At 31.7% G+C, this 15197-nt stretch overlaps 2 protein-coding genes across 4 annotated transcripts; both read left to right on the top strand.

Annotated features, from left to right (window-relative positions):
• Positions 1 to 56: 56 nt before the first annotated feature.
• Positions 57 to 7173, top strand: LOC143902503 (ATP-binding cassette sub-family G member 1-like). The gene is made up of 11 exons (XM_077415466.1): positions 57 to 1017; positions 2489 to 2799; positions 3030 to 3203; positions 3478 to 3688; positions 4523 to 4630; positions 5037 to 5173; positions 5258 to 5426; positions 5704 to 5804; positions 5951 to 6106; positions 6420 to 6538; positions 6761 to 7173. The coding sequence occupies exons 1-11, from the start codon at positions 858 to 860 to the stop codon at positions 6984 to 6986; spliced, it is 1872 nt and encodes a 623-aa protein (XP_077271592.1). The 5' UTR covers positions 57 to 857; the 3' UTR covers positions 6987 to 7173.
• A 1724-nt stretch (positions 7174 to 8897) lies between these two features.
• On the top strand, positions 8898 to 15010 carry LOC143902502 (ATP-binding cassette sub-family G member 4-like). Of its 3 annotated transcripts, XM_077415463.1 has the most exons (11): positions 8899 to 9393; positions 11135 to 11445; positions 11719 to 11892; positions 12157 to 12367; positions 12640 to 12747; positions 13132 to 13268; positions 13353 to 13521; positions 13737 to 13837; positions 13969 to 14124; positions 14433 to 14551; positions 14778 to 15010. In XM_077415463.1, exons 1-11 carry the CDS (start codon positions 9234 to 9236, stop codon positions 15001 to 15003), a joined length of 1872 nt encoding a protein of 623 aa, XP_077271589.1. In that variant the 5' UTR covers positions 8899 to 9233; the 3' UTR covers positions 15004 to 15010. The 3 variants fall into 3 exon arrangements, with proteins under 3 accessions (XP_077271591.1, XP_077271589.1, XP_077271590.1); XM_077415464.1 differs by lacking the exon at positions 12640 to 12747; XM_077415465.1 differs by lacking the exons at positions 14433 to 14551; positions 14778 to 15010 and having other exon boundaries at positions 8898 to 9393; positions 14000 to 14107.
• Positions 15011 to 15197: the final 187 nt, after the last annotated feature.

Here is a 15197-nt window from a genome sequence, read left to right as displayed (position 1 = left end):
TGAAAACATTTCATCCTAAAGGGTCTGGGGTCCGCTGGACCCCACTGGGCATTTAAGGGTTAATAAAGAATTCGATGATCATCGCGTATCACGCATCTCGTATGCCTAGTACGCAAACGCCGGTTCTTCAATTAATCTAAACACATCCGTCTGACGATTTCTAATATTTACATATTGATATGTTCATTAAATTCGCGCGTAAATCATCATTTTTAACGTTGTGAGTTTTCAGCGCACAAATATCATCTATATGTCGCAACATTTCAAAACTGAAATTTAACCATAAGATAAATACAGCTTAATATTTAAAAATGTGATATTTTAAGATGTGATACTATTGTTTAAGCTAAGTGCGAAAATGTTAGTAAAGTGAGAAGATATTAAAACTTATTCAGCAATCTGTTTTTAAAACTCATAGAGATTCGGCATCCCTACACTACTGAACTTACATCCGCTTCATGTTATTATGATCATTTCAAAAATTCCAAGCAGTATTATTTTTAGATAGATCTTTGACACGTGAAATTCATCATATATCAACGTGCTCGACAGTTACAAAAGCATAGTGAGAACTTGTGCGTTATAAAAAACAGGTTTGCGGCAAATTCACTCATTCATTCGCCTTGTGAAAGTCACCGGTTGTCCTTCTGCTAGACTCAAAACGAACTACAGTGCTACAAAATCAGTCAACGCATGAAGTCGTATAGCACGACGCTATGCCGACCGTGTACGATTAATAAAGAATTCGATGATCATCGCGTATCACGCATCTCGTATGCTCAGTACGCACAAACGCCGGTTCTTCAATTAATCAGTTGACGGCGGACGGCTGCTAATTTTACTAAGTGTTCGGCAAGATGCTGGAAGCGAACGGCGCAGCGAAAATGCTGGACGACGACTCCTGCAAGATCAGTTTGCAGGAGTCGGAAAAATTGCTGGGACCCGGAAAATCGTGGAACTCGCAGATGTGCATCGAATTCACCGATCTCTGTTATTCGGTTCGTCGTAACCGCAAAGGCAAGAACATTTCATCATCGTCCCACATATTTCTGAAAGTTGCGATTTTGCGTTCTCGATATCCTGACACAATTTACTCGTACGCTTCGTAATATCTTCAGACAGTTTTATATAGCTGTATAAAAAATAATAATTGATCTAATCATTCGATTGATATAGTAACGTAAGCGCACGTCATTACATTTCAATTGCGGTACATGTCACGCAAATATAATACGTATGTCTCGATTATTGTCTCGATTTGCGCGCTAAACACATCCGTCTGATGATTTCTAGTATTTACGTATTGATATGTTCATTAAATTTGCCCAATCGTAAAAATTCGCTCAACTGAAATTTCATTATAAGATAAATACAGCTTAATATTTTAAAATGTGATGTACGTACACCATTATGTACTATTGTTTAAGCTAAGTGCGAAAATATTAGCAAAGTGAGAAGATATTAAAACTTATCCGGCAATCTGTTTTTAAAACTTATAGAGATTGGGCATCTCTACACTACTGAACTTACATCCGCTTCTAGTCGTTATATCTCCAGGTATTTTATGAGTCAGATTAAAAAAGAAACTGACACAATATTAATTTAAAGCTTAAACCAAGATTTAGATTCTAATTTAGCAATAGAATAAATAATAAAGCTATGGATTATATATTGACGTATGTATATACGTGTCCGCGTTTGTATAGTTATTTTGATCGAGATAACGAAATTTTACGTAGATAACAAAAGATTACGTATGTTAATTATCAATTTTTTCACATTATCATGTATGTACTACAAGTAACTAATACAACTTTGTTAATTTCCTAAATAGAGCTAATGTTATGATCGTACTAGATTTTGTGTTTAGAAAAGCATGTCATTTTGTAAGCCGTAAGAAGAGCGCGCTGAATGTCTTTATATAAATTAATTAAAAATAATGACGTAAATATTTTATTTAAAAACAAAATGAAATGTCATTATATATATATAAGTTATTATCCGCAAAAAAGTTTTTGTTCTCATTACAAAGCTTATTATAATTACGTGTCGCAATATAAAACAATTATCTTGAATGTTTCCAAAGTGTTCTCTAAAATTATTTATTTCATTACATAAATGTGTAATAAAAATACAAATCATGTATTGTTTGCTCTAATCTTAAAATTGATCTTATAATATGTCTAAGATGGGTGCAACATACGTCAAAAATTATGTAGTTCACAGTTGATAGCGACAGCAGATACATGCGCGTTTCGGATTTTGGCTAAAATTATCACATTTATTAATTTAGGACTTAGCGATCCTGAAAATTTATGAATGATTTGTAAAACGCAGTTATAGATGTATTGCGTATATGCATTATTTTTTTGGAAAATTGTTTGATTTAAAGAACCAGGTTTTGAAGGTTACACAGTTTTATTTGTAATTATAATGCGTTTTCCACGTGTTGTCTATAAATATGGTTAAAGAAAAATGCTTACTGTAGAGACCGAGAAAAAGATCCTGCGTAATGTGACGGGGCACTTCGAATCGGGAAAACTCACAGCAATAATCGGTCCTTCTGGCGCGGGAAAGACCACCCTGCTGAAAGTCGTGTCGGGCGAACGATTGACCGACCTTAAGGGTATTGTCACCATAAACGGCGTTGAACGGGACAAAGGAATGTTCCGTAAACAGGTGCGTTACGTGCCGCAACAATTCGATCTGTTGCCGTTTCTCACGACGAGAGAGACTCTCTACATAGCGGCTCGGTTGAAACTCGACGTTAATCAGGACGAACAAGCGATTCGCTTAATTGTGAGTAAAATACAAATACAAAAGAGAGAGAGAGAGAGAGAGAGAGAGAGAGAGAGAGAGAAAAACGCTCCAACTGTTATGTATAAAATGCAGTATTATTAAATGAATAATATATATAATAATTATATAAAAATATATTTTATTATTTCTTATACTATATAATAAGCTTGCTGTGGCAAACAAAAAAATTATATGTAGATTAATGCACCATCAGATATTATTTCTGTCAGGTGAACGATATCGCGGAGAGTCTCAGCTTGTCAAATTGCCTGAATACATTGGCGAACAAATTAAGCGGTGGCGAACGAAAGAGACTCTCCATCGGCGTGGAAATGATCATCAAGCCATCCGTTCTCTTATTAGACGAGCCAACAAGCGGTCTTGATAGTGTGGCGTCCAATCAGGTACGATGATAAATTAATGCATATTAATTAATTAATGCAGATTACATCAATAGCGATAGTTTTACAAGAATATTCGCTATTAGTCGACATAAATCAATATTTATTTTTCTTAAATTCTAATACTATTAATAATTCCTATACAAACGTAAAATGTTCCAGCAATATTCCTGCGACGTAGCTGGAATATTATATTTTATTCCGCGATGCCATTAAAGCAAGCATCAAAGCGTTCTTAATGTGCCGCATATATAATCATACGATTTGCATTGAACAGCTCGTTAACATGCTGCACGGTATGGCGAGAGAGAACTGCACTGTGGTTTGCGCGATACATCAACCCAGCAGTCAGATGATTTCGCTCTTCGATGACATAATGGTACTTAACCAAGGCAGAAGTATGTACTGTGGTCCAAAAAGCGAGATCTTAAATACGTACAGCATCGCCGGGTTCACGTGTCCAAGTTTCTACAACATAGCAGAATTCGGTAACGTTGACTCTATCGATCCGACTTTGGCTGCGGTCCACTTGACGCTACAAATGCTTCGAAGCATTCTTTTTCTCCTTTCTTTCAATAAAGAAAGAAGAAGAAGAAGAACGCTTCGAAGCATTTGTAGCGTCAAATGGACCGCGGCCTTAATAAATAAATTTCAAAGAGGCAGAAGAATTAGAATAAATCTTGCTTGATTAATAAGAAACTTATATACGGAAGCACATATCAAAGTATGTTGCAGTTATCGAGAACTAAGGTAACAAAGATTCGGCCTCGGAGAAACGCATACTCCCTCGTTTTTGCCAACCGAAGGTTGGCAGCAGTCGGGAGAAAAAAAGTTGTAACATAAAATAATTTAGAGCTGGCGCGCATTTTTCTTATATTTCTTAAATTTTTTCTTGTTAATCTTACATAGCAAATTCGTTTTTATTAAAAAGATAGAGTAACAGACAGACTTTCTTAAGACAGATATGTATTTTCAGAAAAAAGTATTCGAAAAGTTTACCTTGCATAAACTGAAATATTCTCGATATCTCGAAAAGCATCAAAATTATAAAACTTGATATAAATACAAGTCTCAATATTATGTGCAAATACAAAGAAAATGCTCACATTAGTTGTTTAACTTGATATGTATAGTATTGATGCTTATTACAGAATTGTGGCTTTATTACTTTTCGATGTTACACAACAATTTCACTACATAATATTTGTTACATTTGTTAATTTGTTATATAGATATTAAATGATTCAAAGCATATTATTAATTTGGAAAAAATGGAGAACAATAATCCACATGTGATATTGATTGTGTTTTTCTGATTGCAGTACTTGAGGTCATAACAGAGCAAAGAAGTGGAGATTTAGAGAATTTGTACAAGATCTGTCGTGATGATTACGAAAAGTCGAGATCGCGCAACAAACCTAATGAAAATGGTAAATACGATGTTACATACTTTATTAAACGGTTATATACTTAAACGTTTCTTAATTATCTCGAATTTTTGTTAATCCATAATAATTCATTAATAATTCATTAACAATTATTTTAATAATTTATACTAATTTGTACAATGTGTTTTCCATCTTGTTTCGCGATAACTGGATAATAAAAACGTGAATATTTTATTTAACGAGAATATCCAGAATATTCTCCATTTTTAGAAATATTGGAACAGGCATTGAGTATCTCTAAATCTCGAGGACTATATCTCCCTTGTGTATGATATAAAATTAATGTTATTCGAAAAGCATAAAGATATAAAGCGAGACAATTCAAAATTATGAGAAATAATTTTTCAGTCACTAATAACTCTCAATAATTGGGTTTTTATTTTTATAGAATCGACTGATTTTAAGCAGAAATGTGAAACAGGCGACATAGATACGTCCATAAATAGTATAATACCAAAAAAGTCGACATGGCAACAGCAAAAGGTTTTATTTTTAAGATCTCTAATTTGCATCAAGCGAGATATTGTGAGTAAAAACTATCAAAAGTAATATTCGGACAATTTGTTTGAAAAATCAAAATGCTATCATTTTGTGCGATTGATCTCTCAGGCCTTGACAAAACTAAGATTTGCGACGCACGTCGCGAATGGCCTGTTTTTGGGAGCAGTTTTCTATAATTTTGGTGACGACGCGGAGAAAGTGTTCAGTAATATCGCTTGCTTATTTCTCTCTGTGTTACTTTTATTCACCACTAATTCTATGCCTGCAGTACTAATGTGTAAGTGACACAGATTTTTCTAATAATATTTTATACTTCTGTATATTTTTTTTTACGTATAAATATAATGTATAATTTATGTGATTTTATTGGCAAATAACTAAATTATATATACTATACTATTACTATATCCTTTTTAGTAATTCTAAAACACTAAAAGAAAAATAAAATCCATTTCTTTGACAATACTTTCAATTTTTTGTGTTAAAATTATAAATACGTATAAATACGTTTTATAATTTTCGCAAATAGTTATACCATATTAATCTGATTGTAGTTCCCACAGAAGCGACAGTATTTCTGCAGGAATATTTAAATAACTGGTATTCTTTGAGAGCTTACTATAGCGTAAAAATACTAACGGATCTTCCGTTACAAGTATGTTTTAATGCAATATTATTTGTATTATTACTAATTACTACTAATTATTTCTTTCAGACATGATATGAAAAGTTCTGGCTAAATATCACCTAAATATATTATTATTGGTTTTGAAATCAATTAAAAATTTGTCTAATTTCTAGATATTTTGCGCCTCATCTTTCTTGTTTATATTATATTACATGACAGGGCAGCCAATGGAATATATTAGAATTCTACAGATATGGAGCGTTGGCCTGTTAATTACAATTATCGGACAAACGGCCGGGATGCTTGCAGGCGCAGCTGTTGGCTCTAAGGTATTTCAGCTGCGGTATTTTTTATTATTTTAATTAATATTTACGTTATTAGAAAAGCTACAAAAAAGGCTATAATAAGTCAACATTACATACTTATTACAATATTATATCGGAAAATATCACGGCTATAGTTATTTGTAATAGTATATAATAAGTTTAATAAATCATTAAATGATTTATTTATAATAATAAATAATTTTTCTCAGTTTATATACCATTCAAATTTCAATTTGATTGTTATATTTAATATGTATGAACAGATATATATATATATATATATATAATGTAGCTGACCAAGTATAATTTCTTTCAGTTAGGTTTCTTATTAATAATGGCAGTCAGTGTGCCATTAGTGGTGTTCGCTGGATATTTCTTGAAATTTGGAGAAATGTCGGTATACCTACGGCCTTTAAGCGCTACGAGCTTTTACAGGTACAGACAATTTAATTATACCATAGCGATTATACTAATATTAAAAATTTTTTGCATTTAAACTTATTATTACTACATGATGTTTTTCATATGAAACGTTTTTTATAATAATTTATAAACAGTTGTTCTTGCTTCCTATATTTGTAGAAACACTATTTTATTGTATTTCCAATTTGCCTTATTTTTTCAGTATAAATTTGAGAAATGTAAATTTTATTGTAGATACACATTCGAAGGAATGATGCAGGCGGTTTATCTTAACCGATCAAATCTGCCGTGCTCGGAAATCTACTGTCACTTGCGTTCGCCAAACAAGATTCTCTCGATGATGGATATGCCAACAGTACCGTTTTACGTTATTCTGATAGTACTTAGCTCTTGGATACTCTGTTTACACATAATCACCTATGCAGTACTTTATTGGAAAATTTATTTTGCAAGAAAGTAACGTGTTAATACTTATTTTGAACAAGAAAGTATCTCTCTCTAAGTATGTCTCAAACAAAAAATTAATGATTTAGCACATTTTCTCTGTAACAGTAAGTAGAATATGTTAAGAGAGACAATAAGATTAGAAATGTAAAAATTGCATAAATTTTTTGTACTTAAATATATAACACGCTCAATAATAACAATGTAATAAGATTTATTTTTTTATAACTGATTATGGTAATAATGTAAGGATTGGCGTTATTATAATAAAATAAATTAAATATAACAGTATAATAAACTAAAATATCTTAAGGTACAAGTAAAGAATCAATGCGTCGAATTGATCAAGTTGACGAAAAAACCCCTAAAATAGATAATATTTTAACAGGAATACCCTTTTGTTTTAAGTCCTTTTTATTAATAATTGTTGAAAAGCGCACACCGCTACCTACCGTGTTGTAAGATCGTCTGAAATGATGGCTATAAAACTGTAATAATGACGAACTTTATAACGTTCATTTTATAATAATATAGCAGTGCGAATCGAAGCCTGATTATTGTCTATTTTAGATGGAGCCAGCCAACATTATAAAAATAAATACAATTTACATAATTTGCTTTATTATGCGTGTGATTTTTTTATATCACGGCAGAATGGCACTTGTTTATCACAACATATGGTAAGGTATAATAAAGGTACCAATACCCGGACACTTAAGCATAGGAAATGTACCAATACCTGGACACGTATCTGTGTCTAGATACCTTTAAAAAAATATAAATTTATGAAAATAAACGTTTGGATATTATAATTAAAGTTTCAAACTACAAAAAAATACTTTTATCTTTTATTTTAATTCGCGTTATACTTATAAATAATAAAGGTGTCCGGATATAGGTACATGTCCGGGTATTGGTACCTTTACCTTAAAAGTCACTGTGATAATATTGGTGAAAATTTAAAATAACTAGCAAGGAAAACTAGTTTGCAACCAACTGTAATCTTCAATGTTGAGACATTTTACTTATGGGCATCAAATAATGTGAAAGAGACAACAATTTTATTTAGTTCGAAAACAAATCACAAGAAATTAAGTAAGTGTTTGGAACCAAGATTCGCACTAGCAAAACCTATTTCGGGCACATTAAAATATTATGCGATTATTCCTGATGCAAGCGAGATCAATTAATTTTAAAAGAATTTAGTTTTGATAATGATTTCTTTCCATAAAAAAAAAGAAAAAAGTGAATCTAAAAAATATAAAACACAAAGACTCCAGAACTATTTTTTATTTTATAGTCATTTGTTAAAAATATATTATTTATGTTTATGTAGTATTAAATAATTAGACTAATTTAAAAAGATATTGATATTATAAAAATATGATGTTATAGAGTTTTTGGCTAAAATTTGGCTAAATTTGGAAAAAATATTTGTTTAAAAGTAGATCCTATTGCGATTACTTATTTCAAAATAAAAAATTGATTTTTTTATACTATTAAACTTTTCTTGCTAAAATTAACTTTTTTATCTGAAAGTACGGGAAAAATTCTAAAAAAATTATATCTATAAAAATTTTGTATATTTTGTAATTTTAGCTACAAATATCAAAAAGAGAAAAATTTCTTAAAACGTTCTTATCTCTAATATCTTGGATGCAAAGCATATAATACCAATTTGTTTTATCTTTAATCTTATACAATATGTGCACTAACATGTTTTCATAATCATTTTAAAAATCCCCAAAAGCAGTTCATTTTTAGGTGGACCCCTGACACGTGGAATGCACCATATATATACACGCTTAATGGCACTGTTATATGTTTAGTATAAGAAATGAAGTCATATTACACTTAAAAGACCAAAGGTTAAAACGCAATCATTAAGAAGAGCGATTTTATCATTTATATCATATAGACGTTGTAGACACTGACTCAGTAAACATTCAACGTGCTCGACAGTTACAAAAACATAGTGAGAACTTGTGCGTTATAAAACAGGTTCGCAGCAAATTCACTCATTTATTCGCCTTGTGAAAGTGACCGGCTGTCGTTCTGCTAGACTCAACGAACTGCAGTAGTGCTACAAGATCAGTCAACGCATGAAGTCGTAGCACGACGCTATGCCGACCGTGTACGATTGATAAAGAATTCGACGATTGTCGCGTATCATGCATCTGGTACGACCATCAGCGTAAACGCCGGTTCTTCAATTAATTAATTGACGGCGGACGGCTGCTAATTTTACTAAGTGTTCGGCAAGATGCTGGAAGCGAACGGCGCAGCGAAAATGCTGGACGACGACTCCTGCAAGATCAGTTTGCAGGAGTCGGAAAAATTGCTGGAACCCGGAAAATCGTGGAACTCGCAGATGTGCATCGAATTCAGCGATCTCTGTTATTCGGTTCGTCGTAACCGCAAAGGCAAGAACATTTCATCATCGACCCACATATTTCTGAAAGTTGCGATTTTGCGTTCTCGATATCCTGACACAATTTACTCGTACGCGCTTCGTAATATCTTCAGATAGCTTTAGATAGCTGTATAAAAAATAACTGATCTAATCATTCGATTGATATAGTAACGTAAGCGCACGTCATTACATTGCAATTGCGATACATGTCACGCAAATATAATACGTATGTTGTCTCGATTTGCGCGCTAAACACATCCGTCTGATGATTTCTAGTATTTACATATTGATATGTTCATTAAATTCGCTCAATCGTAAATTCGCGCGTAAATCATCATTTTTAACGTTGTGAGTTTTCAGCGCACAAATATCATCTATATGTCGCAACATTTTAACTAAAATTTAACCATAAGATATATACAGCTTAATGTTTTAAAATGTTTGTTTTTAAAACTTATAGAGATTAGGCATCTCTACACTACTGAATTTACATCCGCTTCTTGTGGTTATATCTCCAGTTATTTTATGAGTCAGATTAAAAAAGAAACTGACACAATTAATTTAAAGCTTAAACCAAAAGATTTAGATTCTAATTTCGCAATAGAATAAATAATAAAGCTATGGATTATATATTGACGTATGTACGTGTCCGCGTTTGTAGTTATTTTGATCGAAATAACGAAATTTTACGTAGATAACAAAAGATTACGTATGTTAATTATCAAATTTTTCACATTATCATGTATGTACAAGTAACTAATACAACTTTGTTAATTTCCTAAATAGAGCTAATGTTATGATCGTACTAGATTTCGTGTTTAGAAAAGCATGTTATTTTATGAACCGTAAGAAGAGCTAAATGTCTTTATATAAATTATTTAAAAATAATGACGTAAATATTTTATTTAAAAATAAAATTAAAATGTCATTATATATAAAAGTTATGATCCGCAAATAAGTTCTCATTACAAAGCTTATTACAATTACGTGTCGCAATATAAAACAATTATCTTGAATATCTCCAGAGTGTTCTAAAATTATTTATCATCTCATTACATAAATTTGTAATAAAAATACAAATCATGTATTGTTTGCTCTAATCTTAAAATAGAAAATTTTCAAGTATAACGTATTATATAATATGACATATATTTATATATACAATAATATATTATAATATCTCTAAGATGGGTGCAACATATGTCAAAGATTATATATTGATAGCCGATAGCGACAGCAGATACATCGCGTTTCGGATTTTGGCTAAAATTATCTCATTTATTAATTTAGGACTTAGCGATCCTGAAAATCTATGAATATGATTTATAAAACGCATAGGTGCGTATTGCGTATATGCGCATTATTTTTTTGAAAAATTGTTTTATTTAAAGGAGCAGGTTTTGAAGGTTACACAGCTTCATTTGTAATTATAAAATGGATTAATTGGACACGCATGTCTTTTCCTATCAAAAAATTACCCAACGCTTATCAGTTTCGCAATTAAATGTGCAATATACAATCATATATGTGCGTATTAGTGCACATTACCATATAATATAACTGATTAATTTGAGATAAGTATGAAACGAAATATACGTGCATGTATAATATAATGCTTCGAGTTTTTCTAACAAATCTCTGTGTGATTTTTTTGGATCTTAATGCGATTTTAATGTAAATGTGACACGCAATCAAATCGCGTTTTCCACGTGTTGTCTAAATATAGTTAAAGAAGTATGCTTATACTGTAGGGACCGAGAAAACAATCCTGCGTAATGTGACGGGGCACTTCGAATTGGGAAAACTCACAGTAATAATCGGACCTTCTGGCGCGGGAAAAACCACCTTGCTGAAAGTCGTGTCGGGCGAACGATTGACCGACGTTAAGGGCATTGTCACCATAAACGGCGTTGAACGAAACAGGGGAATGTTTCGCAAACAGGTGTGCTACGTGCCGCAACAATTCGATCTATTGCCGTTTCTCACGACGAGAGAGACTCTCTACATAGCGGCTCGGCTGAAACTCGACGTTAAACAGGACGAACAAGCGATTTGCTTAATTGTAAGTAAAATATAAATACGAAAGAGAAAGAGAGAGAGAGAGAGAGAGAGAGAGAGAGAGAGAGAGAGAGAGAGAGAGAGAGAGAGAGAGAGAGAGAGACGTTCCAACCGCTATGTATTGTATAAAATGTATTATTAAATTATTATAATATATATATAATAATTATATAAAGATATATTTTATATATTATTATTTCTACTATATAAGCCTGCTATGGTGAACAAATTAAAAAGTTGTATAGATTGACGCATCATCAGATATTATTTCTGTCAGGTGAACGATATCGCGGGGAGTCTCAGCTTGTCAAATTGCCTGGATACATTGGCAAAAAAATTAAGCGGTGGCGAACGAAAGAGACTCTCCATCGGCGTGGAAATGATCACCAAGCCATCCGTTCTCTTATTAGACGAGCCAACAAGCGGTCTTGATAGTGTGGCGTCCAATCAGGTACGATGATAAATTAATGCATATTAATTTATTAATGCAGATTACATCAATAGCGATCGTTTTACAAGAATATTCGCTATTAGCCGACATAAATCGATATTTATTTTTCTTCTAATTCTATTAATAATTCCTATACAAACGCAAAATATTCCAGCAATATTCCTGCGACGTAGCTAGAATATTATATTTTATTCCGAGATGTTAAAGCAAGCATCAAAGCGTTCTTAATGTGCTGCATATAATTATACGATTTGCATTGAACAGCTCGTTAACATGCTGCACGGTATGGCGAGAGAGAACTGCACTGTGGTTTGCGCGATACATCAACCCAGCAGTCAGATGATTTCGCTCTTCGATGACATAATGGTACTTAACCAAGGCAGAAGTATGTACTGTGGTCCAAAGAGCGAGATCTTAAATACGTACAGCATCGCCGGGTTCACGTGTCCCAGCTTCTACAACATAGCAGAATTCGGTAACGTCGACTCTACCGATCCGATCCGACTTAATAAGTAAATTACAAAGAGGCAGGAGTATTAGAAAAAGAGTATTAACATAAAATATTTTAGAGTTGTGCGCATTTTTCTTATATATTCTTTTACTTGAGAGCCGATTTCTTCTTATTAATCTTGCAAATCTTACTATATAATATTTATGATATTAAAAATGATTCAAAGAATATTATTAATTTAAAAAAAAATGAAGAACAATCCACATGTGATATTGATTGTGTTTTCCTGATCGCAGTACTTGAGGTCATAACAGAGCAAAGAGGTGGAGATTTAGAGAATTTACACAAGATTTGTCGTGATGAATACGAAAACCTCAGATCGCGCAATAAACGTAATGAAAATGGTAAAAAATACTGATACATACATTATTAAACGATTATTTCTTAATTATCTCGATTTTTTGTTAATCCATAATAATAATTCATCATTAATAATTTATTAACAATTATTTAAATAATTTATATTAATTTATACAATTTTTTCCATCTTGCTACGCGATGATTGGCTAATGAAAGCGTGAGTATTTTATCTAACAAGAATATCCACAATATTTTTAGAAATATTGGATCAGGCATTGAGTATCTAAACCTCGAGGACTATATCTCTCTTGTGTATGATGTAAAATTAATGTCATTTGAAAAGCATAAATATAAAGCAATACAATTCAAAATTATGAGATATAATTTTTCAGTAACTAATAACTTTCAATAATTGGATTTTTTTTTAGAATTGTCTGATTCTAAGCAGAAATTTGAAACAGGCGACATAGATACGTCCACAAATAGTATAATACCAAAAAAGTCGACATGGCAACAGCAAAAAATTTTATTTTCAAGATCTCTGATTTACATCAAGCGAGATAATGTGAGTAGAAACTATCAAAAGTAATATTCGAACAATTTGCTTGAAAAATCAAAATGCTATCATTTTGTGTACTTGATCTCTCAGACCTTGACAAAATTAAGATTTGCGGCGCATGTAGTGAATGGCCTGTTATTAGGAACAGTTTTCTATAATTTTGGCGACGACGCGGAGAAAGTGCTCAGTAACACCGCTTGCTTATTTTTCTTCTTGTTATTTTTATTCTTCGCAAATGCCATGCCTACAGTACAGATGTGTAAGTAATATTTCATATTTCTGCATTTTTTTTTACGTATAATCGTAATGTATTGTATAATTTATGTGATTTTGTTGACACATAACTAAATTATACATGTATAACTCTAAAAGACTAAAAGAAAAGTAAAATCAACTTCTTTGACGTGTTTAAAATTATTATAAATGCGTTTTATGATTTTCATAAATAGCTATACCATGTTAATCTGATTGTAGTTCCCACAGAAGCGACAGTATTTCTGCAGGAATATTTAAATAACTGGTATTCTTTGAGGGCTTACTATAGCGTAAAAATACTAACGGATCTCCCGTTACAAGTATGTTTTAATGCAGTACTATTTGTATTATTGCTAATTATTTCTTTCAGACATGCGAAGTTCTGGCTAATATCACTTAAATACATTTGTCATATGTTTTGAAATCAATTAAAGATTTTTCTAATTTCTAGATACTTTGTGCCTCATCTTTCCTGTTTACAGCATATTATATGACGGGACAGCCAATGGAATGTATTAGAATTCTACAGATGTGGAGCGTTTGCTTGTTAATTACAATTCTTGGACAAACGGTCGGGATACTTACAGGCGCAGCTTTTGGCACCGAGGTATTATTTCAGCGGCGGTATTATTTTTATTGATATTTGCGCTATTAGAGAGAATAGCTACAAAAAAGACTATAATAAATTAACATTGCATACTTATTACAATATTAATATATCGGAAAATATCGCGCCTATAATTATTTGTAATAATAAGTTAATAAATCATTAGATATGATTTATTTATAATAATAAATAATTTTTCAGTTTATATACGTATATATTGAGCAGCTTATACCATTCAAATTTCAATTTGATTGTTATTTAGTATGTATGAACAAATAATGTAGCTGACCAAGTATAATTTCTTTCAGTCAGGTTTCTTCTTAATACCGGCAGTCAGTACACCATTATTGCTGTTCGCCGGATATTTTTTGAAATTTAGAGAAATATCGATATACCTACAGCCTTTAAGCACTATGAGTTTTTTCAGGTACGGACAATTTTATACCATAGCGATTACTAATAATAAAAATTTTCAGCATTTGAATTTATTATTACTACATAATGTTTTCCACATGTACCGTTTTTTATAATAATTTATAATGGCTATTTATAAACAGTTGTTCTTGCTTTCTATTTGTAGAAACACTATTTTATTGTATTTCCAATTTGCCTCATTTTTTCAGTAAATTTGAGAAATGTAAGTTTTATTGTAGATACACATTCGAAGGAATGATGCAGGCGGTTTATCTTAACCGATCAAATCTGCCGTGCTCGGAAATCTACTGTCACTTGCGTTCGCCAAACAAGATTCTCTCAATGATGGATATGCCAACAGTACCGTTTTACGTTATTCTGATAGTACTTAGCTCGTGGATACTCTGTTTACACATAATCACCTATGCACTACTTCGTTGGAAAGTTTATTATGCAAGAAAGTAAATATAAATACTTAAAGAATACTTATCTCAAGCAAGAAAGTATTCTCCAAGTATATGTCTCAAACAAAAAATTAACGATTTAACACATTTTCTTTGTAATAGTAGGTAGAATGTTAAAAGAGACAATAGGATTAGAAATGTAAAAAATGTATAAATTTTTTGTACTTAAATATATAACACGCTCAACAATAACAA

This window comes from Temnothorax americanus, unplaced genomic scaffold (genome assembly GCF_048541705.1).
Source record: "Temnothorax americanus isolate GAGA-0224 unplaced genomic scaffold, ASM4854170v1 Scaffold4, whole genome shotgun sequence".
Lineage (NCBI taxonomy): Eukaryota > Metazoa > Arthropoda > Insecta > Hymenoptera > Formicidae > Temnothorax > Temnothorax americanus.
The sequence above is the reverse complement of the archived record's forward strand: the minus strand, read 5'-3'. Positions and strand labels throughout refer to the sequence as shown.